Genomic DNA, 27,791 nt, shown 5'->3' with positions numbered 1-27,791 from the left:
ACGGGTTCATCCGCATGTCTAGTATATAAGGTTTCCGTACCATGCAGTTGACCATCCAAACATTAAAGCACAATTTGCAGCGGTCGCCGGGTTTTCCCAATGTAATTGGAGTAATCTACTGCACACGCATTGCTATAAAGGCACCATCTGAGGATGAACTGGCATACGTGAATCCATTCAATAAATGTGCAAATTAAATTTGATGCACAGACTTATTAATGATTCCTACTTGTCTTTCTCATGATAAAGAGTATATAGGCAAAATCTTATATGTAGCGGGGATAATAAAGAGTAAGAGTAAGTAATAATACTCTTTAATAAATAAAGAGTAAGTTCATCAGACGCTGGATTCGAGTTCATGCTTGAACGTGTCAAAACATGTTGCCATGGGTTTAACGAGCTGCACCACTTAAAATATTCACGGCACTGCAAAATTTTACACCTACAGATCTCACTATTTCTTTTTTGATCCACTCAGTGCGATGTTCAGACCCAACTGTGTTTACCGCATCAGCTAAACTCTTCCCACTATAAAAAAAAAACCCTCTCCCCACTCTATTTTTTCTTTTGTTATTAATTCCAGAGGACAAACTGGCATATAAAAAGCATATAAGAAGTTTTTCTACCTCTGAAAGCAGCACTTTCAATTTACATTCTGTTCAAAGTTTCTCTTTTTGCTTGCTTTTTGCCATTGCTTTTTTGTTTGGTTTTGCCAAAGAAGAGTTATTAGCATATTCATACAGGGGTGGAGGCAGGGAGGGGTTTTGCACTCGTGCATGTTGCGCTCAGTTTCACGTTCATTCAGATGTACAAAAGAATAAGCGTGAGATTTGGCGTACGCAGTATTTCATACATCTGAATTTTTTTTTGCATATGCACATTTACAGCTTTGTGCGTACGCAATGTTTTAGTATGATATCCACGCAAGTCTTCGTACATGAGGCCCCAGGTGTGTGGTGTTGTCACCGACTCGGTCCCAGTCACTCCCCTCGCTGGCCAGCAGAGGCCACCATCTCCGGACTTCTAAGCATTACATAATCCACTTACACTGATCCAGCACACCTGAACTGAATCCCGCTAATGATACACGTACCCTTTATAAGCCGCACTCAAACACTCAGTCTTTGCGAAGTCTTGTTCAGCCCCGGCCAGCATTACTGAGCGTTATATCCTGCCTGATCTTTTGTGTATTACTCCAGCCCGTTTCTGACTCTGCTTTGACTTCTGCCTGCCCACGACTCAAGCCTGTTACAAGGACTCTGATACTCGCTGCCTGCCCTCGACCCAAGCCTGATACACAGACTCTGAATCACGCCGCCTGCCACTGACCCATGCCTGGGAAATTACTCTGTGTCTGTCAGCCGCCAGCCCTAAGACCTTTACTACTGTTGTTGTTGCATGTTCGCACCTTTGTGCGTGTTGATTGTATGAGTGAAAGTGTGACTAATAAATACTGCATTATGGATCCCTCCGTGTCAGTCTCCCTGTTACAGGTGTGCAGTCTAAAAAATTTATTAATTTTTCATTTTTATAATCACACTTGGAACAGTCTACAGAAACATTTTGATTGATATTCTCCCTTTGTATATGTCATCAGAGGGGGAAAAAGCCCCACCCATTAGTGAGGATCTGTCCCCTCATTTGTCACGGTTTATCATAAGTGTGGTCTGGTCTGTCCCACTTTTGTCTTCGTGTTGTTATGTGTCAGAGCAAGTGAGCTTTGTTTTGATAGCTCACCATTTGCTCCTTTGTCATTTGTTTTCCCCACCCTCTTGTTCATCTATTACTGCTAGTTTCACACCTGGGGTCCCTTCTTCGTACCTTGCTTAAATGATCTAAGATGATTTGGCAGATCCTGGATCATTTAATCTTGATAACTGATCTCTCGCTGATTTGGTTCTTCAAACAAGTTTGCGAATCAGATAAAAATGTCTGGATAAACTGATCTGAGATCGCTGAGTGTGTTGTGAAGGACTGATCTATTGATCCGTGAAATCATGATCAGCAATAAAACGATTGGCTGATGGCACAGCAGCATATTGACATCATCTGATTAATATTCAATTATCCATGTGAGCAGTAAACGGTTTGTTAAATATTATACGCAATAACTTTACACCTTGTTGTGGGCTGCAGGCTCGGCCCTTTCATGTGTCAGGCGCCATTGACACAATGGCTCTTCCATATGATCAGACTCGGCTATACGATACAGCTCGTGAAACGGCTTTCCAAGTTCACGGGCATGTATTTCACCAGGCTCAGTCCTGCGTCCACCCCTGTCTTGCGAGCGGAGGTTGCTGTCCTTCTGGCGAAGGATGCAATCGAGCCAGCCCCTCCAGCCGAGATTGAGGACGGGTTTTACAGTCCGTACTTAATCATGCTCAAAAAGAGCGATGAGTTATGGCCATATCCTAGATCTGCGCATTTTGAACCGCTGCTGTCACAGGCTGCGCTTCCAAATGCTTACGCAGAAGCGCATCAACTGATGCATTCGTCCTCGGGATTGGTTTGCAGCAATAGATCTGAAGGACATGTATCTGCATGTCTCCATACTTCCACGTTACCGGAAGTTTCTGTGGTCTGCGTTCGAAGATCGAGCATGACAGTACAAGGTCCTCCCCTTCAGGCTCTCTTTGTCTCTGCGGGGTTTCACCAACGCGGAGGACGCACACGCCCCTTCGGCCCGCGGGCATCCGCATGATCAGTTCTCTCGACATTTGGCTGATTTTAGCCCACTCTCGGGGACAATTGACTATGCACATGTTGGAATTTCTAGCCAATTCCATGCATGTTCAAGAGAAAAGGTCAGGAGAGGGTTTTCTTCAATGTCAAAAATCGTAACAATTTATTGGATACAAATGAATAATTCGATGACAGAGCTCTGGGTTACGTTTCCCCAATGCAATACAAGAATTACATTCAAGAGGTTAACAACTAACATACATTTCCTGACTCCACCATATATACACAACTGATCTTAACAGGTGGAGTTTTGGTTTAACGTCACTTGTCAGTCATTGTTCAGTCCTCCATTGGCCGCACCTTCGACATTCTTCCTCTTTCTGCAACCCTTCTCTGCATACCAGAACTGAACAATTACGTGCATCTTTAATATATTTCACACTTCTACAAGCATCATGACAACTTGTGACATGTCTAGACAGCAGTCGGAACAAACCTAAATTTATTCTTATTCTGCTTTTTCCACTAGTCAGCAGTTCTTCTAATAAGTATTCAGCACAGTAAAAAAGAGGAAGTGTGTCTGGTCAAGATGTTTTATAATGCAAAAGAGAAAGATTGATTAATCTGTTGTTAGTCTAAACATTTTTCTAATAAAAAAATAATAAAAGTAATAAAAATAAATTCCTTTTCTCCAACACACAGAGACAAAGTTCTCCGGCACCTCCACCTGTTGGGGTTTCAGATCAACCGAGAAAAGAGCTGGCTCGCCCCCATGCAGAGCCCCTCCTTTCTCGGGTTGGAGCTGGACTCGATCACCATGTAAGCGTGCCTCTCACGAGAGCGCGCCAAGCCAGTGCTGAACTGTCTGAGAGAGTTCGACAGAAAAAAATGTGGTCCCCCTGAAATCTTTTCAGAGGCTCCTGGAGCATATGGCATCCGTAGCCGTGACCTCGCCACTCGGGTTGCTCCATATGAGACCACTATGGCATTGGCTTCACAATCGGGTCCCCAGACGCGCATGGCACGCGGGCACACACCGAGTGACTTCCACTCCACTGTGTTTCCGCGCCCCCTCCCCCTGGAGGGACCCCTCTTTCCTATGGGCCTGAGTGCCCCTGGGTTAGGCATCCAGGCATGTTGTCAGTCGACAGATGCTTCCAGTACGGGTTGGGGGGCTGTGTGTTGCGGGCATGCTGCTTCGGACTTGTCGAAGGGAACCTAACTGCATTGGCATATCAACTGCCTAGAGCTGTTTTCAGTGTTTCTCACTCTATGCCGCTTTTTTCCGGCGCTGAAGGGGCAACACGTGCTGGTCAGGACGGACAGCACGGCAACGGTAGCGTATATCAACCGTATGGGAGGTATTCGCTCCCGCCGCATGTCGCAGCTCGCTCGCCGTCTGCTCCTCCGAAGTCATCCTTGGCTGAAGTCGATGAGTGCTGTTCACATGCCGGGCGAGCTCAACCGTCCGACTGACGCGCTCTCACAGCAGCTCCTTGCCCCGGGAGAATGGCGACTCTACCCTGAGCCTGTTCAGCTGGCATGGGCTCTGCCCCACAGCTGGCCTCGGGGCATGCGCAAACTTGCGTTTTCCCCAGTGAGCCTGCTCGCGCAGTTACTGTGCAATCCCAGGGAGGACGAGGAGCAGGTCTTGTTAGTTGCGGCTCTATGGCCCAACTGGACCTGGTTTTAGAGCTCTCCCTCCTCGCGACACCGCCCCCTGGGGGGTCCTTTTGAGAGAGCACCTACTCCCTCAGGGACAGGGCACCATCGAGCATCGCCATCTCCCAGATCTGTGGAACCAGATCATGATGCGGTAAACAGCGGCACCGTGGGGAGGCATAACCTCATCATCCGGGTCCTCTGAGGTGCGAGGCGTATGGTTCCAACCCGCCCCCTCTCATGCCCTTTTGGGACCTCGAGGTAGTGCTACGAGCCTACGTGAGGAGCCCTTTGAGCCACTGGATTCAGTATCCTTGAGATTTCTGTCCTTGAAGACAGCTCTGCTGGTCGCGTTGGCATCGGTTAAGAGGGTCAGGGACCTGGAGGCATTTTCGGTCAGTGACTCCTGCCTACAATTTGGGCCGGCCTTCTCTCACGTTGTCCTGAGACTCCGGCCCGGCTATGTGCCCAAGGTTCTTACCATGCCATTTAAGGATCAGGTAGTGAGCCGTGTCCCCAAGGCATCCTCTTGGGTGTTAGTACGCGGCGCCTCTCTGACAGACATTTGCAGAGCTGCGGCAACACCTAATACATTTGCTAGGTTGTACAATCTGCGAGTGGAGCCGGTTTCCTCATGGGTATTAGGTAACCCTTGGTGATTGAGGAAACAATTCGGTTGGGGTGTTGAAACACGCTTGCTGCGCCATTCTCCCTAACACGGAGGTACGATCGCCTTTTCAGCTTTGTCAGTTCAGTTCCCCATTCGGTGAACCCTACAGTGTTCCTCCGAGGCCCCCAGCATCTGACTCCGCAGCCCGTTATGTTGTTGGCATGCCCACTGGTCAGCCTGCGTTCTGGGCATAGGTGCCTGCTATATGTGATTCCCTGCGGGCGATCCCATAAGCTCACTAAACCACGGTTTAGTCCCCCCTGTGTTAAGGAGGGCTCGTGTCTTCCCTCCCCGCTAACCATCCTCTCTATGTAATCTCTATGTAAATGAATGAGTATATTTATCTGATTAGAATTATAATACTGTAGGCTTAATGAAAACATAAATGCAAACAATGAAGAATAGTGCTGGTGGATAAATGATACTATTCTGTACACAGAACTAAGCCTAATAATCAAAATAATAAAACTTACCAGTCAGAGTCCATGAGCACAAATAGAAGATAATAAACATGTCCAACATATTCTTGAGGATTTCACTGAACAGTTAATTGTATAAATGTCTTCCTAGGAACTAACTGAAAAACTTGCGAGCTGCTAGTCTGCAGGTGGTTTATTGAAGCTCTGAAGTCAGTGACAGTAAACCCCTCTAGTGGGCGTCACACTTTAGAGACTGACACCTTATACTTATGACCTACATCTTTAAACCCCTGGCTACAAGAAAAATAAATATTTTATACTTATCTTTTCTTCCTAATTTCCCGAATTGCTTGAAAGACAATGTTCATACTGAATCATTGTTTTGGAGAAAAAATTATTTTATTTTAAAGATATCATGTGTCCATTACAATGGATATCAGAATGCAGTATGTGTGAAATGGAACCAATAAGATACTTAAAATTATTATAATGCCAAAGAAAATACTCAAAGTCAACTCTGGAATTATGACTGACGCTATATTATTTTTAGTGTAGTGTATGCATCATGGGAATTTAGCATTTTTTGAACTATTTTAGACCCTATTTCTTATGGTATTTTAAAAAAAGCAATTCCCTATGTTTGAAAAGCAAAAAGATATCTTGCATTTAGTACACCTTTAGGAGCAATTTGAATTCATTCATTCATTTTCTTTTTCAGCTTAGTCCCTTTATTAATCAGGGGTCGCTACAACTAAATGAACGGCAACATATCCAGCATATGTTTTACGCAGCGAATGCCCTTCCAGCTGCAACCCATCCCTGGCAAACATCCATACACTTTTATTCACTCACACACATGGTATGGACAAATTTAGCTTATTAATTAATTAATTAATTAATTAATTAATTAACCTATAGCACATGTGTTTGGATTTGTGGGGGAAACCGGAGCACACGGAGGAAACCCACGCGATCATGGGGAAAACATGCAAACTCCACACAGAAATGCCAACTGGCCGAGCCGAGACTCAAACCAGCGACCTTTTTGCTGTGAGGTGACAGCACTACCCACTGCGCCATCGCGACACCCCTAATTTTGAATTTATTTATTCATTTATTTGGCCTAGTCCCTTTATTAATCTCCCTTTTTAATCTTAATTATCCACCAACTTATCCAGCATATGGTTTTACGCAGCGGATGCCCTTCCAGCCGCAGCCCATCACTGGGAAACATCCATACACACTCATTCATACACACACTCATATACTACAGTCAATTTCAGCATACACAATTCACCTGTATCACATGTCTTTGGGCTTGTGAGGAAAACTGGAGCGGCGGAACACCCGGAGAAAACCCTAGCCAACACGCAAACTCCACACAGTAATGCCAACTGACCCAGCCGAGGCTCGAACCAGCGACCTTCTTGCTGTGAGACATACCCATTGAACCGTTTCCCCCCCACTTTGAATTTAAGAAACGTAATTGATTTCTTTCCTAGAAGCTAACAGTCTTCAAAAAAGAAAAAAAAAGAAAAAAGAAAACAGTCTTTAAAATTCTCTTTGCCCCTGACAGTGATCCTCTTCTTGCTGATTTGGGGTACTGAACCTTAAAGTTGGATGCCACCCGCCATAAAACAACAAGGAAGAAAAAGAAAAAGAAGAAGCATAGGGCATACCAGACTGAATGATGCACTGTTTTTAATTGGTGTACTTGAGAATGGATTATGTGAATCTTGTAATGTAAAAGAAACAATCCAGCATGTAATATATGAATGTTTAAAATACAGAGAAGAAAGAAAGGAACTAATTGAATATCTTTAGGAGAAAGGAAAGGAAGATAAAGATATAGGATACCTACTGGGGTATGAGTTTAATTATGACCATTTAGGATAAATGATTCTAATAGATTTTTTATATAATACAGGTTTAGATAAAAGGATATAGTAAAATATAACTAACAGTAATGTAACTAATAATAATATAACTAAAATATAAGTCATGTAAGTAAATAAAATTGGTGCTATGATACAATTCTGGGGACTAAGGAATTCAGTATTCCAGGGGAGGAGCTGAACACGCAACGTCAACCGGTACCTGGATTCTGAGGGCAGAGCAATAACAGAATCTGGTTGCACAACTGGCACAGTAGGTGGCGATATGTACAAAGAATACAAGTCGCCAAAAAACTAAGAAGAAGAAAAAGAAAAATTTATTATATTTCTTAAAGGTCACTGGTTTAGTAAATAGGATATAGAGTTTATTATGGATATTTAAGGTAAGAAAAGAGTAAAAAGAGGAGAGGGGAATATAAAATGAGAGGGTACTGCAATTATTTCAGTCCAAATCCACTCCACACTCCAGTACAGAAGGGGCTGCAATGCACCATTAAAGTTGGATGCCAACCGCCGTTAAACATCAATGAAGAAGAAGAAGAAGAAGAAGAAGAAGAAAAAAGCAGAAGAAGAAAAAGAAGAGACCGCCATTAAAGTGTTATGTGTTCCGCTGTTATCATTAATGTATTGCAAACGTGCGTAAACTTTAAGAAACGTGGTAAATGTTTGGCCGAACACGAGCATAACAAAGTTGGGTGAAATGGTTCTTGTCTGGAAACTGAACATCTGAAATCGTTGTTGTCAGTTGACTGGGTGTGGCTCAAACTAACGTTTAACTATTACCAAAAATAACACGTTCGAATCTTCTGAAATCTACAACAATATGAAGAACGTTTTGAGAACTGTTGTGTTTGCAGTCATCGTCTGTGGTAAGTGAAGCTTTCTTTGAATTTTTTCCCAACACTTTCGGTTTCACTTGATATTACTGGTAATCTAACATTTACTGATATCCTTGTTTACACGTTGGCTTGCGCTTAAGTTCTTGCTTATGGGGACAGAGTAGACTCAAAAGAAATTCAAGCAAAAGACACGATGTACACATGCGTTGCCAAATTCACGTGCGTTAAACAGTTATACATATTCACAAAACAATTCACGTGCACAAAATAAAAAATACACATTCATAAAATACAGTACACAAATGCAAAACAACATTAGCAAATGTATAAGAGTGTACAAAAACTTTTGAATGTTTAAAATGTGCAAGTTCATCCTGAATAAGAATGTGCAAATCCTCTTTTACTTACGACTCCCCCTGGATACGTGTGTGTGTGTGTGTTTTCAAGACGACGACTTATAATTTTCGGTGGTTGGCAACCAGCGTTTTTGGTGCATTACCACCACCCTCAGTGTGGACCAGAGGTTAGGTTTACAGACTAATCATTATTCCCCCCCCCACTTTCCTCCTTCCCACCCTTTTTTCATGCGCACACATACTTACAAACACACTTCTCACCCCTACCCCTATCTACTATTAATAATCATAATACTGTTAATAATAATAATAATACTAATAATAATAACCACCACAATACTCTTACACCTACTTTTACTTTTACTACTTCTAATACTTGGTTATATTTAACTTTCTTCAAGGGCTGCACGATTCTGGCTAAAATGAGAATCGCAATTTATTATTATTTTTTGCTTAAAATAAAGATCACGATTTTCTCACGGTTATGTAGGTGTAAAATAAAGGTAAACATGAGTGGGCTATTATTATTAATATTTCTCAAACATATGGTAAAATAACTTAATTATTAGTAGGCTTTAATGTAGATCTACTGTTGGTTAAAAGCCGCATTTTGTATAGACATGGAATGATGGATTTGAACATAGGGATTATTAGACCATTTTGTTCACAGGTAAAATGAGACATGTCATCATCAGATTCCCTCCTGCATTATATTCAACATTATAGGCTAGAGTAGATGTACTGACCCAGTAAACTTTTTTGTTTTCATCCACAACACTTTGTGTTTGGCATACAAAAACATATCAAGTGATTAATGTAATAATAACTAGGGATGCACAATATATCGGCGGCCATACTGTTATTGGCCGCCGATTCATATTGATTATAACGAGCGCGTGTGAGAGCTGTCACCATGCGCGCGCGCGCGCACACACACACACACACACACACACACACACACACACACACACACACACACACACACACACACACACACACACACACACACACACACACACACACACACACACACACACACACACGTTGATCTGACAGCCTTTACAGATTAACGGAGGAGAGCCTATGTGTGCCGGTCACTGAATCCAGCATAGGGGCTCACAGTGGCTGCACATTCCGTCTTTATATTATGCTCTTGTTTGTCATAAAGTCATCCGTGCTCAATGATCAGGTGTTAAATCAAAATTTGACTTTAAAGTGTGACTTTCCACATAGCTGAGCATCATGTATAAAATGTAAAGTGTTTTTGATTGTTTTATTTTTATTTTAAGTAAAGGCTTATTTAGGAGGCTTTGTTTTAATTTGCAAATGGAAGCTTTTGTTTGGTTAATTAGGGAAGAGGCTCTTAGCTTAGCTGTATAAATAATTAGATAGTACACTGAAACATCAGTGGAAGCATCCAGCAGCAGTGTCCAGTCTCCTTGCGTGAAGACTCCACTGAGCACAAACATTCACGTGGCACTACAGTAGTAAGCTTTTTTTTTTTTTTTTTTTACTCTTCACACAATGTACTTGCAGTACAGGTTATGACTGAGACCTGGATTTGTCCTCTGGAACCGGTCACTCCAGTTGCATTCCACCCACACTCTCTCCTAATGAGGAGGGGAGAAGGAACTGGCCATCTCATTTATTTTCATTTTTATTTTTTATTTTTATTTTTAAACAATTTTACATAATGTACCAACAAAACAACACACACAAAGAAAAAAAAAACAAGTTAGTTGGAGTTAGATATTTTACTTAGTTTTGCTTTGGAATAATACAATCTGTGAATTACTTTAAACTGAATCAACATGTGCCTCGTGTTTATCGAGCAGCCTTGAATCCTTTCGAGGCTTTTGTTCCAGGTTTCATAAGGCACTTCTTCAGTAAATTCCTTAGTCCAGGCCTCTTTTATATAGTTTGTATTCACAGGAAGTTGAAAAGCAGTAACACAGCGTGAAACCATATGTCTAGAATTTTGGTTTACCAAAAAACATCGCTCAAATGTTTTAGATTTTGGTTTGTCCATAAAGCTTAAAATTACAGTTTGAACATTATGGCCCTATTATACACCCGGCGCAGTGTGGTGCAGGGCGCGGCGCATTAGTCTTTTGGTAGTTTCAGCTTGGCGCAGCTTGAGTCGTTTTGAGGCGTTGCACTACGCTGTTTAAATAGCAAATGCATTTGCGCTCATTTGTGCGCCCATAGGCGTTCTGGTCTAAAAAGGAAGGCGTTCTGAGGCGGACCGCTGGCGCGTTGCTATTTTGAGAAACTATAATAGATTTTTCATTAGACCAAAACTAACCCGGTCTAAACTCCGGCGCAGAGTTGCGCCTCGCTTACACACTGCTTAATACGCACAAGAGAGCAATAGGCAAATATCTACACATATAAAAACGTTTAAATATTAAGGATATATATATATATATATATATATATATATATATATATATATATATATATATATATATATATATATATATATATATATAGGATATAATAAGAATAGATATAGAATATAAATATAAAGGATTAAAATATTACAAAACATATTATTTTCTAGCCCACATAAATAGGAAAAATCACTGCTTTTGTCTTCTTCATCTCTGGAGGCTTTTTCAGTTCATTCATAATAATTTGCTTTTGTATAATGTTATTATTATTAGCAGTATTATTTTATTATATCCATATTTATATTTGTTTTATTAAAAACAAGCTTAGATTTGCCCACCTGTCAGGTTTTAGACCATATGGGGCACAGCATGTGTTTTAGGATATAACTCAGGTTTTTGAGCACATTTTGTTATTATTATTCATTTATTCGTTTGCTGGAAATTAGAACTGAATTTAGAAATAGTTTTGAAACGAATATTTGCGCTTAACAAACAAAAGTATTTATTTATAGACTAGTTGATGTCTGTGCGTAAAGGTTTCCCTATCCATGAGCGAATGTGAAAGTGGTTCTATTATCTCTCATTCTCACGCAGTAGATGCTCTGTTTAACAGTTTTCTGTTAAAAAACTGTTAAGTGTTTGCTTGTGAAATGCTCAGTTTTTTCCACTTAGACTTACTTTGCGTCCTGTAAATAGCGAATGCGCTCTTAGCGCGATGCAGCTGACTCTTAAAGGGAATGGAAGATGAGACTCTGATTGGTTTATTCTCAAAACACACCTATAACTCATTAAGAAAATAAACTCAACCCTTTTAGATCATGCGCCGCGGTGCAAGGCAGATTTCTCGTCCTTAAATTAACAAAAACGCATCCTGACATGCCCTGAAAGCGTTTGCGCCCTGCGTTTTGCGCTCTGCGCATGGACCGTCAAAATAGAGCCCAATGTCTCATTTGCAAGAACCGAAGAATTAAATGCTGATTGCAACTGGCTAAAAGATGCAAATTTTCTGTCTATGTACAGATCCTCAATAGATCTCAGACCTTTGGCCTTCCGTAACATAAAACCTTGATCTAATTTAGAGGATTTGAACATGTGATTATTCGCTATAGGTGCGAGAATTATGGTTGTTACAATGAGGAAATTTTCCCACCGGTTAATCGACATGTGGCAACACTGGTATCATGGTGGGGGTGGGGGTTTCCTCTTTTTCTCTTTTTTTCTGCTTTTAAATAGCCTATAAATGCTTACGTATTATACTTTTACTTTCAGTTTTGCAGGAATTGCCAACGTGCTGCATAAAGGCGCTATACACACTACACAGCATATACTGGAAAGATGACAAGTGCTGAACACCACGGTAGGGCTGCACGATTAATCGAAAAAAGATCACAATCTCGATTCGGCCCTACACACGATCTTAATTCAGCTTTTCTACGATTCAGCCAATTATATTTTCAAAGTCAGGTGAGAAGCTTAAAGGCGGCTGCACAGGTCCTCACAGGAACTTGAACACCTTTTAATGGCATTAAAAGTGTCACATACTGTATTTATAGGGTATAATTCACCCAGAAATGTAATTTCTGTCTCATGTAATGATTTATTTGCGGCCGCAAAATCACACGTCAGCTGACCACGAGCTACCGAGAACGCATGCATGTAGCATGCCAATGACTGCTACTTTAGTGAACAGAACCTTCATATGCTGTGAAAAACAAGTTATAAAGTTGTAAAGTTGTTCAATTTGTTGCACAGAGTGATTGTTTGAGAGCCACGTTGAAAGAATGATTTGCATGTGTGTGTGTTTTTGTGAAAGTGAAGCCTGTGCGCGCACATTTAAATGATCATAACGCATTTTACAGTTATAATAACGACAAGCATTTGATATGGTTTTTTTTCTTTCATAGCTAACACAGTGTTGTGCATAAAAATAAATGTTTTACAGTGTACGGCTGCTCGATTTTGGGAAAAATCATAATCACGATTATTTTGGTCATAATTGTAATCACGATTATTCAAAACGATTATCAGTTGAAGTCAAAATTATTAGCGCTCCTAAGAATTTTTTTTTTATAAATATTTCCCAAATGATGTTTAACAGAGCAAGGAATTTTAACAGTATTTCCTCTAATATTTTTCTTCTGGAGAAAGGGATATTTGTTGTTTTATTTTGGCTAGAATAAAAGCAGGTTTAAGGTCTATAATATTAGCCCCTTTGCGCTATATATTTTTTGATTGTCTGCAGAAGAAACTACTGTTATACAATGAACTGCGTAATTACACTAAGTAAGCCTTTGAATCACACTTTGAATCTGAATGCTTGTATTTTGAAAAATATCTAGTCAAATATTATGTGCTGTCATCATAGCAAAGATAAAATAAATCAGTTATTAGAAATGAGTAAATAAAACTTATGTTCAGAAATCTTCTTTCCATTAAACAGAAATTGGGGAGGAAAAGGGTTGCTAATATTCAGGAGGGCTAATAGTTCTGACTTCAAGTGCACATATACAGTTATTTTCCTACCTGCAAAGGAAAAATAAATAAAAACAATAAAATAAAAATATGGAACAAACAAATACAGAATGTGACTCTTTCAACATCATTTGGAGGTGTCCATGTCACTGAGCAAAATATGTGAAACAATGAAAAGACTCGTGCAGCCGCCTTTGCTTCTCTCTTGAACTTGAAAATATGATTGACAGAATCATAGAAATGCTGGATTAAGATCGTCTAGGGGGTCGAATCGAGATCGCGATCTTTTAACGATTAATTGTGCAGCTCTACTTCACACCATGTTAATAGCCATTCATTCAGAGCAAAAAGTCTACTGAACCTTTCATGTCCACAGCAGCAAGTAGAAAGCTGTCCAGAAATGATGGTCTGCATTGCAAGTGAAGTGCGTCTGACTGTTTTAATCAGGCTCCTAAAGTCCCTCTGCTACCTGGATTTGATGCAGCAAACTTTACATTTCTAGTCCATATCTGTCACAATGATTTACACCTAATATGGATACATCTGAAATAAGCAAATGAGAAAATAAGTTAGTATTTTTTTATTATCATTATTTGTTATTAGTTTAGTGTTACCCAGCTGGATAATACATTTTAAATAGTATTGTTTGTTAAATTAATTATGATTTCTTACATTTGTTTCCAATTCAGTTAGTTACTTTAAAAATGCTTACATTTGAGGTGACTCAAACGGCTGTTTGAGACAGAATTCTGAACAATGTCAGGGTTTATGTGGATGTTCTGAGAAGGAAAAAAGCAGGCTTTATGTACGTTTTTGTGAGAATTAATAAAAATGTATTGAAGTACATTACTTGAACACAATTTATCACACAGGTAACTGTTTAAGAAACGCAATTAATAACAAATGTGTAATATTACTCGAGTAATATGAGGAAAGAATATTAGATAGCATTGCGTGTAAAAGAATCATATAAGCAGGGCTTAATTTGTGTTATTCTAAACAAAAGTTTTCTATACACTTTGCCATTGTTGGATTAATAGGCATATATGCAGTTTGCATAGATTACGCAGCCACGCCCCCCTAGGGTCACAGATTTTGATGGTCATGGTATAACACCTGAACAAGCCGGATCCGGAAGCTCTGAAATCTGATCCGGCACCTCATTTTACCAATCCTCCTATTTACCCGGCCTCCTCCCCCGTCTGCTATTCACTTTCACTTTGTTTCACGACTTCCCAACCCTCTTCACTTTCGTCCGTGACAACCAACCTCCGCTATCCAACGGCCAGCTTTCCCCCCAGTCTTCCTCCTCGGGTAGTATGCCATTATCCCGATCTGTTCCAGGGCCTTTGCGATTCACAAATCAAAGGCAAGACAAAAAAACTAAATAAATTAATATATTTGTGGAAAAAAAAAGTCTAATAAGCAGTATGAATGTATAACGTTATTTGTTTAATTTAACAGTTGCTTGAAATGGCTTTCAGGGAAGCTTTGCTTTCAGTGACGATGAAATATTTCGACACATCAATATTTTACATAAAATTATTTATATTTGTGTGAGGTAGACGTGCAATTTGAGTGATTATGTATATCCAGCCTATTGTTATTATCGTAAAATAATACCCCTCTTATAAAACAGCAATCTCTTCGCAAGATGTTCCTAGAACAGGTTACATGACATAATAATGCGTGTAAGTGTAAATATTTGTGAGCAAATCATATCTAATTTGTATATTTATTTTGCCAATTTACTCACCTTCCATGTGTTAGAGATGACAGTCGTCATGACATGGAGGAAAGGAGCCGTTACTAAGCGCTATTTGAAAATGCTCCTGTGGCCTGCACCTGCACGATGACTGGAGAGATCCAAGTGCGCGCGTCATGTTTATATTATTTTATTTGTCCCGGTTATTTTTTTTTTTTTGACAAAACAATTCCATTCCATTAATTCAAGAAACAGATGAAGAAACATTTTATTCAGTTAAAAAATTTACAAAATGCTGCATTCATTAGCAAGTTATCCTTGTTGGTTTATGAAAACAAACTGGAGAAATACTTTTTATTAATAAACCAGAGCCCATAGCCTATATATTTAAGTTTAGTAATATCTTAAATTTTTTTAATGAGTGGATTATTGAAGGACTGTCTAATATAGTTCTATTTTTATAAAAAAAAAAAAAAAAATAATATATATATATATATATATATATATATATATATATAATAGCTTACTATTATTGTTGTTGATGTTGTTGCAGAAGTTGTTGTTATTACTATTGTTTTAATTGTCAAAAGTAAAGGGTCTATTAAAGGGCCCAACGCAGCATGGATGTTTAGACTCACACTGATACAAGAAGTCATGGCCTTTTAATGACAGCAGTAAATAACTGAACAACTATTTGAACTGTACAACCGTTTGTAAATTATAAATTAACATTTATTTTACATCTTTTTTTATTCACAAGCCGTGCAGCTTTCGTCACTGCAATGTATTCTTATGGGCTTCTGGAAGAACATTTCCTGAGCCTCTTGGTATGGAAAGTCAGAAATGTCTGGCCCATTTATTGAGACATTTATTAAACATGTCTCTTATAAAAAAATTAAATATGAACATGTCATGGCCAGAAGCAGCTTTACAGAAAATAATTCATCCATTCATTTTACTTCAGCGTAGTGCCTTCTTTATCAGGGGTCACCAAAGCAGAATAAACCACCACAGAAAAATTACAAACAATGCAGTTTGGAAACATTGCAAATGATGAAAGATAAAAATGAGTTAAAATGCACATCTATAAATATAAATACGTGCTTACTAAAAGAAAATAGGCCTATAAATTACTTCTTAAAGCAATGCATGTATTACAAGAAGTTATATTATTATATATTTTTGTTAAAAAAGTTATCTAATAATTCCAGCCAGCTTTTTAGTGAATTTGTAATATTGTCAAAAACACAGAACTTTCAGGTGTCGTATGTAAAAAAAAAAAAAAAAAAAAAAAAAAAAAAAGGCCTAAACACATGCTGAACCATTCAACTATTTTGCTCGTCTCCAACTATTGACAGCAGATCTCTCAAAGAGAGAGACAAAGGGATTTGCACTCGCGATATTTTTACTGCTCTATTCATTTAACCTATCAAATGTAATATTTAGATCATCACTGTGCCTCTCGCGATCTGTTCACGTGCTCATTCACTCTCGTTGCCATGATTTCCGGGTATTTTAATTTATTTTGGGGGATCATGGAGCCGGTATGAATTTGCAGAAGACACACAGAGCTTCCGGGAGAGTATCTGAAGAGCGGGGAGGGATGCGGGACGTATTTGAAGACCGGACGGGAGACGCGCGATTTCGGAAGATAATAATTCGTTTGCGGGTATCTTTTGAGAGACTTGGGATGTCTGCATCTGTATATATTTTAGCTGTAATGACGCAAGCGCGGAACAGAAATGACATGCTGTTGTGTAAATAAGATGTTACATATAACTATTTAGCTTGTTTATTTAAAAAAAGTTGTGATCTGGCGCTGTATAGATAATGCAATTAATGTGATTTCATGGGGGGCGGGTACAGTCATTGGGAGGGCGGGCGCGCCCCTTTATAAAATGGTAGGAGAAACACTGTATCAAAATAAAATACTGTATTTAGTCCATCAATAGGCCTATTTGATTAATACACTCACCGTTAAACTGACTTGGTAAACAATGTTTGATAGCAACAACTTTTCTCTGCCACTTCATTTACAGGGGGAAGTTGGTACATTCTTGCAAGCTGGTAGCAGCTCTTTAATGGTCACTCTCTCCAAACAAGTGGACATGTTCCATTCGGTTTTAAATTGATGAAACGTCATGTAGTTAAATAATTCTACTCTTTTGCCTATATTTATCATTGTGAAGCAGCTAAGGCAATTTATATTATCTTTATTATTTAGGGGCATCAATCATGAAGGTCTGTTGTCCTGCATAGTTTAGCTCAAACAACAATCAAACACACCTGAACAAGCTAATCAAACTTACTAGGTATACTTGAAGCTTTCAGACAGGAGTGTTGAGACAGGTTGAACTCTGCAGGACAGAGTTTGTGACCCCTGGTATAAACGCTATAGCAATCCAGATTACTTGGCTTGACAATCACACTATTGCTGTTTCTGTACATTGCATAAGTTAAACATGTTCATTAACATTACCAGTAGTGAACTGATTTCTGTTTGTTTTGCAGGTGTGTTTAGTGCTGATGAAGATAAAGTGAAGTCAGTGATGGAGGGAGAGTCTGTCACTTTAAATCCTGACCTCACTCAAATGCACGGAATAATTCAGAAAAAGTGGATTTTTCAAAAAAAGGGATCCACCACTACTGAAAATATTCAATATGTGGAGATACTGAAAAACAGACTGAAGAGGAATGATCAGACTGAATCTCTGACTATCAACAACATGAGATCCAAACACTCAGGAATTTACATACTTCGGATTGACCTCAATACTGGGCCCAAAGATATAAGATTTACTGTTAATGTCGAAGGTGAGGAATTATGCATTCCTCAGAAAATAACAGAATTACAAAATTAATAGAATATTAACCTAAAATTCAGTTAATGTTAGTTATATTCAGTCTTGCAGTTTTTTTTTTTTACAATATCACATATTTTGACAATAGTTGCTTGGTTTCATCATCAGTGGTGGTCACGTGATTGATATTGTATCTAAAACAACAGCGTGACTGAGACTGATACTGCTTTTATAAAGCAGTCCTAAAAAGAAATGTATATTATTTTGACACATTTCTCTTTCTCTTAATTCAATATTTGCTTTATTGGCATGACAAATATTGCAAATGTATTGCCAAAGCGTTTATAAATTTTCCAATAAAGATAAAATAACTTGCATGTTTAATAAAAAACACAGTAAATAGTAGTAGTAGTAGTGGTGTAAAAAAATCACATTAATTATTATTCAATATATATTATTATTATTATTTAATTTATCATACATTATTCAATGCATCACATTAATATTCAATGTATCATATTATTTATAAATATCAATAAAAATAAGTATAGATCAGAATAAACATATAATACATATAGTACATATAATACATTTTTTAGAATAAAACCGTAATTAAAACTATAATAATCAATATATTTACAATGAATGATTTATAATAATCTAGGTGTGTGTGCGTGTCCGTGTGTGTGTGCGCACGTGTGTGTGCGCGTGTGTTTGCAGGTGCAGCACTGATGTTTTTATCGGTCTGCTCTCTCTTTTTGTGACAACAGGCATTAATGTATTGGGCCGCTAGAAGGACATAATCAGTTTTTTCCCCTAGTAAACACTGCAGTTGTGTTTTATTGTCTAACTCGGTGAATTGTTTGTAAATATTCTGTAGTTTGGGGTAGAATGTTTCTCTGATGTGCTGATAGTTTGTGCAGTGGGTAAGGAAATGTCCCTCCGTCTCTACCTCTGCCTGGGCGGTGCGGACAGTCACTCACTCACTCACTCACTCACTCACTCACTCACTCGCACACACAATGAGCAGTTATTTTGTTCAATTTCAATTTACCAATTACAATACTTTCAAACAAACCAATAAATAATTCATAGTATTGTAGTTCGAAGAAGTGCAATTAGTCATTTGCATCTGCAGTAGTACAGTGAAAAGTGTTAAATGTACCATACATGTACAAATAACAAACCACACAAAATCACTAATCTCTTAATCTATTTTAAAGCTAATTTTGATTAAGGTGTATTTGCAGATGTCACACAAGACGGACTCATGCGTCTTAATCCTGAAGAACCGACTCAAGAATGTATATATTCTCTAATGTTCCTCTTTCTGTCAAGCTATTTGTATTATACTGTCCTCCTTTAATCTACAGTATCTAGTAAACAGTTTTATAAACTGAACCCAATCAAAGTAATATTTATTATAATTTAGTCTGACATGGCATTAAATATTAATGTACATACTTGCACACATATATAAACATAATAAATATGGCGAAGTGATTGTATATATTGTTGTACATGTAAAAATGTTACCTTTTTATTAATATGCATGTATCTTATGCCATTAACACAAGCAGAACAAAAGAACAGTAACGCATCATAGTGTAGTGCAGTTCATATACCAGGACTATTCAGTATGTTTAACCTCTGTGAATGTTTCTCTTTTCAGAGGTTCCATCTGCTAGTGATATTTATAATATTGAAATGAAGAATGTATCAGTGACGAAGGGAAAACCAGTCATTCTTCAGACTGATATTACTAAACTACAAGGAGATGAGCTGATAGTGTGGAGGTTTGGAGATGAGGGAAAACTCCTGGCTAAAGAAGATAAAGAGGCCAAGAGTTCACCGTATTATAATACGGATGAGAGATTCAGAGACAGACTGCAGCTGAATGACCAGACTGGATCTCTGATCATCAGCCACACGAAAGACACAGATGCTGGACTTTATACAGTGAAGATCAACAGCAACAAACAAATGACATACAAGATAATCACTGTTGCTGTCACTGGTGAGTAATTCAAGGGTTTTAAAGCCTTGATTGTTTATCAGCCATCTGTGAATAACAGATGATGTGTTGTTCAAATCTTACATCATGAAGAATCAGACCTAACAATATTTAGTGATCAGAGATGCCATACTGTACCTTTCATAGCATAGTCATTTACTCTGTTACAGTAGCAGAAGTTTTAAGCATCTTTACACATTATTGCAGTACAGAAACCAAACCTGAAGCTGCATAAATGTTCAAGAATATTTAATGACACAAACTGTTACACAAACCTTTTAATGAGGCATTACACTGAATTCAGAGCAGACACAGACCTGCTTTAGGGCCGCCTGTGTAAGGATGATCTTCTATAGTGCTGATGTTTATAATGTTTGTAGAGCAGACTGTCCATAATGATTGTCTTTATCATTACAGTATCAGATCTTACTCCAGTTGTAAATGGTACTGATGTTTAAAGTCTTTGTTATAGATCAGACTGTTTATAATGACTGTCTTTATCAGTTCCAGCTTCAGGTGGGTCTCCGGGTGGAATAATAGTGATTGTTCTGCTGGGAATTGCTTTAGCTGCTGCTGTTGTTGTTGCTGTTTGCTATTGCTGCAAGATCTCCAAATCAAGAAAACCAATAGGTAAGTGTTGCAGCTGACAAAGGAACAGAAAAAGCTTTACTCTGTAATAGTAAGGTGTAAATGTATTCATTTATTTATTTATATTTTTTCACAAATATCACAAATTTTATAACAGGTAATTATGAGCTGCAGTATTGCAAACAGGGATGGTGTGACAGTTACAGGAATATTTTAAAGAAATAACCACTTAAAGAAATCAATAATTTGTGTAATCCAGGATGCTTTGAATTGATCTTGAAACTTTTTTTTTTATTTCAGACAAATGTTATTTTGAACTTTCTCCAATTCAAAATGTTTTAAAACAAAACCAAACAAATTTTGCACACAACCATTTATAATGTTTATTGGTGATCAATAAACCATTGATGATCAAACCATTTTGCTATATTTTGGGACAGTTTCGATGAGCAGATTTCTTATAACATCATACCCTTTATAAACTTTTCAACAATAATATACTTTCAATAATATAATAATGTACTTTTCAGGAATGCTACACGTTTTTCAATGTGTAATGGTCATGATCATCTGTCATTACACTGAAATTAGCTGTGTGAAGGCTCTAAAATGATGCCTGCAGGTTTAGAAAGAGGGAAAACAAATAATTTCTGATTTTATTTAGGGTTTTGCTGAATATTAGGGATAGATGAAAGGGATAGTTCACCCAAAAATAAAAAAAGTGCTAATTACTTTTTTCCAGTTTCCAAATAGAGTTTCTGTTGAACAATTAAAAAGGTGATATTTTGAAGAAAGCTCAAAATCTGTAACTATTGACTTTCATAGTTGGATAAACAAATACTGTGGAAGTCAGTAGTTACAGGTTTCCAACATTCTTCAAAATATCTTCTTTTGTGTTCAACATAACAAAGAATGGTTTGGAACAATAAATGATGATTGAATTTTCATTTTAGGTGAACTGCCCCAAAAAGTGCACCTATTTTGGCTTAAAAAAGGTCATATTTTGGATTGGGTTAGCCCCTAACAACAGGCTGATATGCATACAAGGGCAAAAATCACTTTGTCTTATACAATATATTTATTTTTACCTTATTGTCCCAATTACTCCCATATGATTTGTTCAGTGATTTCATTTTTTCAAACCCCACTTTTTGTGATGTTAGTCTGCAGTGACTGGTTTGTTAACCCAGTCTGTTTTGATTGGATGACTGCATGCAGCGTGTATGGGAAACGGAATGCCCATCTGTTTTAATATGCCCCAAATTTTAGTATGTAAAATGTTTCAGCATACCAAAAAGGTTTTAGTATGGTATGTGTTTATGCAAGTGAGACAAGTGTGGTGCTAATCGACAAGAGAAGGCACCAATAATGGTCCATACACCATACTAATCAAGCTATACAACTGTTTATTGCTGGTACACACAGCTGATATCAATTATCCCAATAATATTCAATAATCATGAATCATACTCATGAACATCATTAATCAAAGTACAACAAAATTGCATAAAAGGCTTATAATGCGAAATAAAGATGAGGTTACATGAATAAAAGACATATAATGAAAACTTCAAGCAATTTGATACAAGTATATACAACCTCAGAGACGTGCCATCATTTTCCTCTTCAAAGACTGGGGAGCCCGTTGCAGTCACATTGGAAAACCAACACGTGTGTCCGAGAATGCCGGGCGATGCGCGCCTTTCCCACGGCTGAGCTTCCAATGTTCCAGCAAGAAACCCTCACCTTTATAGTCAAAATTTGGGTGCTGGCCAAAGGTCGGCCTAATAGGTAAGAGAGAAGTGTGAGTTGATTAGGCCCACCACCTCTCTCAGCTAGTTGCACATTATTTCTGATTGCAAAGCACTAATTTGAGGTTTGTAGTGTCAGCATGATTATCTAGAGTCAATATTCTACCTCCTGAAATTTGGAGAAAGTTAACCTTAAGGTCCGGAGAGCCTTCTCTGGTTATTTGGTCATGCCTAAGTGTCAATATTTTACCACATGAAATTTGGAGAAAGGTGTGAAGTTAACCTTAAGGTCATGAGACCCTTCTCTGTTCATTTGGTTGTTTGTTGAGCGCAACAGAAGAAAAACAAAAAATATCTCATTTGTTACACCATCTAATGTTAAAACACAAGCAGCCAGGGTATAGAGTATATGGGTAATCCTAATGCTGTAATTTATTGACAAAGCAGTGCAGTTTGTTTCAAACTGTAGCTTGCGCTCAAGTTTTCCTGTGGTTCATTCTGCTGAGTGAGAGATTTAGTTGTCATGTTCAAGCCGGTGTACCTACAGTACATGGAAGGTAATTTTATGTTTATCTTTTGTTATAGATAAAGCAGTAGCATCTAAAATGTCACAGGTGTGCCACATCACTGAAAATGTTAAAACAACTGAATATTAACCTCTGAAAGCTGTGCTGTTGTATGTTGATTCGCATTAATAATGATTTTAATTTAGTTAAGACATAAACAGATGTATGCAGTTTTTGGGAATCATTAATGAAGTCATGCAGATAGACTTATAGAGCTTAATATAAGCTCATGAAGAATCACAGTTTCCTTTCAGGGTTTCTGATGTTCATCTGTTCATTTACTGATAATCTTCTCTTTTCTCTGTTTCTATGTGCTGCTGTGACCTAAAGATAATATTTCCGATCAAATAAAGGAACTGCGTAAGTATTACAGCTGTACCAAAATAACAAAACAAGTGTGCTACAGTAGTTTTATGGTCATTATTTATAATCAATAATATTGATTTAGTGTGGTTTACTAGATAGCTTACTGTATTTTGCATGTAAGTTTTCAATCAAGCTTATTTGTAACAAGTATGCCATATAAGGCAATATACTGTAAGCATTATTAAATTCTATTTGAGCGGAGGCATAACTTGGAAGTGTTTCTTGGACTTCAGAAAATAACATTTGTCGTTGGTGTTACATTAGTGAACTAACTCTACTCCTCAGAAATGCTCTAATAACAGCAATAGAAGAAAGGATAAACACAGGCAGGGGATATTGGGACTCACTGAGTAATACTTGCATAGTTCAGTGGTTCTCAACCACCACCTTTATTTATTTATTTTAGGCCAATGGACTGTCAGAGATAAAACTTTTTATCAACCTTTACATTTTAAACAAGTGGCAAAAGGAATGGGATGCATTAGAAAACAATAAATTACATGAAATCCAACCTGAAATTTCACACAGAATTTTAAGACATTTTAAGAATCGATTTGATCAAGTAGTTTTTACCAGATGTCGTATTGGGCATACGAGAATAACACATGGTTTTTTGCTCCAAGGTGAAAACCCTACTCAGCGTTTGTGCTGCAAAACTCCTCTTACTGTAAAACATATTTTACTGGACTGTCCTGCTTTTACTGATTCCAGAAGCCTTTTTTTTATGAAATGAACTCTTTGAAGGACATTTTTAACAAAGTGAAACCAGAAAAGATTTTAGAATTTTTATCATGTATTAACACAAAAAAATCTTATTTAATTTACATTTTATTTTGTTTGTTGATTTTAAAATTGTATATTTATTGTAAAAGGATTCCTGCCATGAAAATAGCCTTGGTTGCTGACATGGCATTAAATAAAAAAATACATTACATTACATTTAGGCCAATGGATATTGTTTCATTATTGCATACATGTGCAAAGGCTGACCACATAAAAAACACATGTCATGTTCATGTTTATTTACTGACAGTCTTCTTTTCTCTGTTTTATGTGCTGCTGTGACATGAAGCAAATATCTGTAATGATCTGAAGCAACTGTGTAAGTATTATGGCCTAAACAGATAATTTGCTTTACTCTGTGACAGTTATTGTGTTTAAGAAATAATTTTACTTTAAATGATTAATATGTATCACTTAATTTCTCAGTTTTTATGTGCTGCTGTGATGTTAAGCAAAGGATCTGTCACAGTTAATACAGATAGGAATTCGCTGGTTTATATAGAACTTAAAGGGGAAATGTTTGATTAAACATGTAGAATGTCGGTATAATCGAAATGCAAATGTATACTTTGTATCTATTTTTACTTATTTATACTTTGTATTGCCTACATACATCTGTTTGCCCCTGTATTGACCACTGCTTACCTGACCTTGCTATTAAACCTCCATGTGGATCCGCACCTCTGTTGTCAGTGTCACAATCCCTAGTTACAGTTACCAGTGTTCATGGTATTTAACCCTTAGATTTGCAACCTTACTGGTTTGGATTTAGCAGTGTTTATGCTATAACAGGTTTAAAGATCACAAACCAAACTTCACTGTAAGCAAAGAGACACTTGCTTACACAAGGTTACTTGCCCCACATTAAAAGTCGGGATTTTCCTAATCCATTACATGTGAGCCACTTTAGTTGAGTATGAATTAGGTGAATAAAAGCATAAAGATTACTAAATAATGAATGAACTTAAGTCTCTTTCCTTTATACCTATTGCAAATACAATAATGCATATTGAAGTGACTATCACAGTGACTTAGTATTTCTGATTTGTTCATTCACTAATAATCTTAATTTCTCTGCTTCTGTTACAGCGCAAGAAGTGTGTAAGTATAAGTATTTTTTTAACATGAGTTATATTAGGTGCAATAATTAATGATTTGTGTATTTGTCCTGTGGGCTGTGTGATATTAATGTATTGTGACTAAAACTCTGCTGTCTTTGTGTCAGTTCTTTTAAATCAAATAGAAAAATAAAATTAAGTTTAAGCTAAATAAAATGGAAAATGTAAACATTGTCCTTTGAAGATTGCAGATTTATTAGAAGATGCTGTTATTTACATTTCTGTCTGTAATGGCGTGTATTATTGCACTCTTGTAAATAATAAAGTATTGTTGTAAACAATGCATTTTGTGACCCCACAAAATTTGTGGTAGAGCGGGGGTGTCCAACTCTATTCATGGAGATCTACCTTCCTCAACTGTAACCTTAATTAAACATGCCTGTCTTTAATTAGCAAGTGCTCCTTCTTCTCCTGCTTAGTTGATTTAGTTGTGTATTATCTCCAACTGTTGGAGCTAAACTCTGCAGGAAGGTACAGTAGATTTCCAGGAACAGGGTTGAGGACCCCTGCGATAGAACATACTGTAATATTAATAGATAGACTTTTTAGTTTGTCCAAAAGACATATATCATCATATTGCACAGCCCTAATCTTTCATGTTTTTTTTTTTTTCAACTTTAAGTCCTCAATGCTTTGACTAAAATCCTGAGTTTTGAAAAAAGCATACAGTTCTCAAACTCACTTATAATTACTTATAACGTTCTCTTTGCATGTGCTGCTATGATGAAGTGGATGCCCGTGAAAGCAATTCCTGTAAGTATTACAACTGATACTTGAAAAGGGTTTTATTGTGCAACTGTAGTTTAAAAATATATTATGAATATGAGGTTTTGTATTGTATTTAACTAAAAATTTGTAACTACCTCTGAAGCTTTTCACAGTACGTTTTTTTTTTTTTTTTTCCTGATTTTAAAGGCCCAAAATTATTGAATTTCTGGTGACTTTTTGGGGTAAAAAAAAAAAAGAGTTTTAAACTTTATTTTGTTAAAATGATTTCATGTTTCTCTTTTTTAAATGTTATATGTTTTATTGGTAAATGTATTGACTTGATGCATCTTTTTTGGCCTGATTCAGCAAGTAGAATCGGCCATCAGCTGAAGAGTTATTCAGGTTATTCAGCAACAGATCATTTTTTTTGTGCATGATCAAAAACTGAAGTGACGTAACCAATTCAAGTCAAGAAGGAGCAAAAAGAGGCCGGCTCTGATTTTGCTACATTTCTCGAATATTTCCAAATGATATGGATTATTAGATTATCAGACATATTTGCAGGAGCAAATCCCTCTGTGGTAAGTGACAGTTACTGTGCTAATGGTACTGAACGCTGCTCTGTTTATACTTTGCGTGTGCACATTTCATCTTGGTTTCCTTTTGTGGAATGAGAAAGCAAACTACTGCCCCCTGTCAGGTGTGGAAAGACATGTCCTCTCATGTAGTGAGTTTTCATCTGCACTAGTTGTTTGGTGTTGGCGTGATGTGTCCCAGCCCCTAAATCTGATTTGACATTTTCAACAGGGCATAATAAGTGATCTGACAGGTATTTTAAGCTGAAACTTCACAGACACATTTTCTAGACACCAAAGACTTATTTTAAGTTCTGAAAAATTGAGCTAAGTAGGACTCCCTTTTTTTAAGAACAATGCCTATTGAGAATTTTATTGGCAGATGCATCATAAATAATATTTAGTTTTCCATGAACAGAAAAAAGCAGATAAACTTTATATCAGTTAAAAAGCATTTAGGAAGCAGCCAGCCCCCTCATGCACACACTTGTTGTGTTTATCATGTTATCCTCTTAGTGTGTGTGTGTGTCTGTGTTTATCATTTTATCCTCTTTGTGTGTGTGTGTCTGTGAAATCGCTGCCTGTCAAAACATGCCCACAAAGATGCTGGAATCGTTTATGAACCCAAATAAGGCCTAAATGTATGTTTTGGGTATTTTTGTAATTGGAAACATTTCAGAGACTGTAAGGCTCAATATGTTTTCATATGTTTTGTATTTTATATAATCACAGATGTTACAGTAGACTATTTTACATCATCATTATTCTGCAACTATATCATTAATCAAATCATGTTCCTAGAAAGGTTAGTTATCAACATTTACACACAAGTAGGCCCATTTATGTGTAAAAAGCATCTGTATATGATAAGTGAACGACCCGTATAGCTTTACTTTGACATTTCTTCGAGTGAGGATGACATTGACTGAAACTTTATCATACACCATGCCCAACAAAAGGGTACTATTGATACCATTTAGCAGTGGAGACACAAGCCTGATAAAAGTGACCCAGGCACGTGCACACATAGGGCTCAACCTGTGCAGTGCACATGCCCTTTTTAGTCTTGGATAGAAAGTGCCCTTCCAAAATGATCTAAAGTGCCCCCGCTACGCGACACACCCTCGGTCCCGCTATTCAGTACGCGCGCGCGAAAACAACAACCCCCTCAAGGGCCTGAAGTGACCCGTACTGAACTGAACTGTACCATTCAGTGGAAACGAGGATGTAGAAACCCCACTGTCAGAGGGGTTATTGCCAGAGCAGCACAAAGACAACGCAGAAGTATAAATGCTCAATGCTATGTTCGAGATATGCCCTTTTGGAGTTTGATAATTACTCGACACCGCAGTATAAATCAGGCTTTTGTGTCGGCTCCTATTTGACTGTGTAAAATCCTCCATTGTTTACAGCATACAGTAGGTCTAA

General features: G+C 37.6%; 2 protein-coding genes across 9 annotated transcripts in view; one reads left to right on the top strand and one right to left on the bottom strand.

Moving 5' to 3' along the window:
• LOC110438268 (CD48 antigen-like) overlaps positions 1 to 8,664 on the bottom strand; it is a 31,189-nt gene extending 22,525 nt beyond the window's left edge. The window contains exon 1 of one of the 2 annotated variants that reach the window (XM_087303682.1): positions 8,576 to 8,664. Coding sequence is in view for 1 of the 2 variants with exons in the window: in XM_087303681.1 (XP_087159807.1) it covers positions 5,488 to 5,536 (49 nt within the window). In the remaining variant the exon portion in view is untranslated. Of the gene's footprint in view, positions 1 to 5,487; positions 5,640 to 8,575 lie in introns of those variants that run through there. The other variant, XM_087303681.1, reaches the window with a different exon arrangement.
• wu:fi37e09 overlaps positions 7,851 to 27,791 on the top strand; it is a 33,213-nt gene continuing 13,272 nt past the window's right edge. For 3 of the 7 annotated variants that reach the window (XR_015521511.1, XR_015521512.1, XR_015521513.1), the window contains exons 1-6: positions 7,851 to 8,197; positions 17,605 to 17,907; positions 19,567 to 19,911; positions 20,413 to 20,538; positions 23,144 to 23,173; positions 24,252 to 24,320. Coding sequence is in view for 1 of the 7 variants with exons in the window: in XM_087303590.1 (XP_087159716.1) it covers positions 8,152 to 8,197; positions 17,605 to 17,907; positions 19,567 to 19,911; positions 20,413 to 20,538; positions 23,144 to 23,173; positions 24,252 to 24,281; positions 25,052 to 25,063; positions 25,810 to 25,833 (916 nt within the window). In the remaining 6 variants the exon portion in view is untranslated. Of the gene's footprint in view, positions 8,198 to 17,604; positions 17,908 to 19,566; positions 19,912 to 20,412; positions 20,595 to 23,143; positions 23,174 to 24,251; positions 24,321 to 25,051; positions 25,064 to 25,809; positions 27,514 to 27,791 lie in introns of those variants that run through there. The other 4 variants (XM_087303590.1, XR_015521515.1, XR_015521514.1 and 1 more) reach the window with 4 other exon arrangements.

This window comes from Danio rerio, chromosome 22 (genome assembly GCF_052040795.2).
Source record: "Danio rerio strain M-AB ecotype USA chromosome 22, GRCz13ab, whole genome shotgun sequence".
Classification (NCBI taxonomy): Eukaryota; Metazoa; Chordata; class Actinopteri; order Cypriniformes; family Danionidae; genus Danio; species Danio rerio.
The sequence above is the reverse complement of the archived record's forward strand: the minus strand, read 5'-3'. Positions and strand labels throughout refer to the sequence as shown.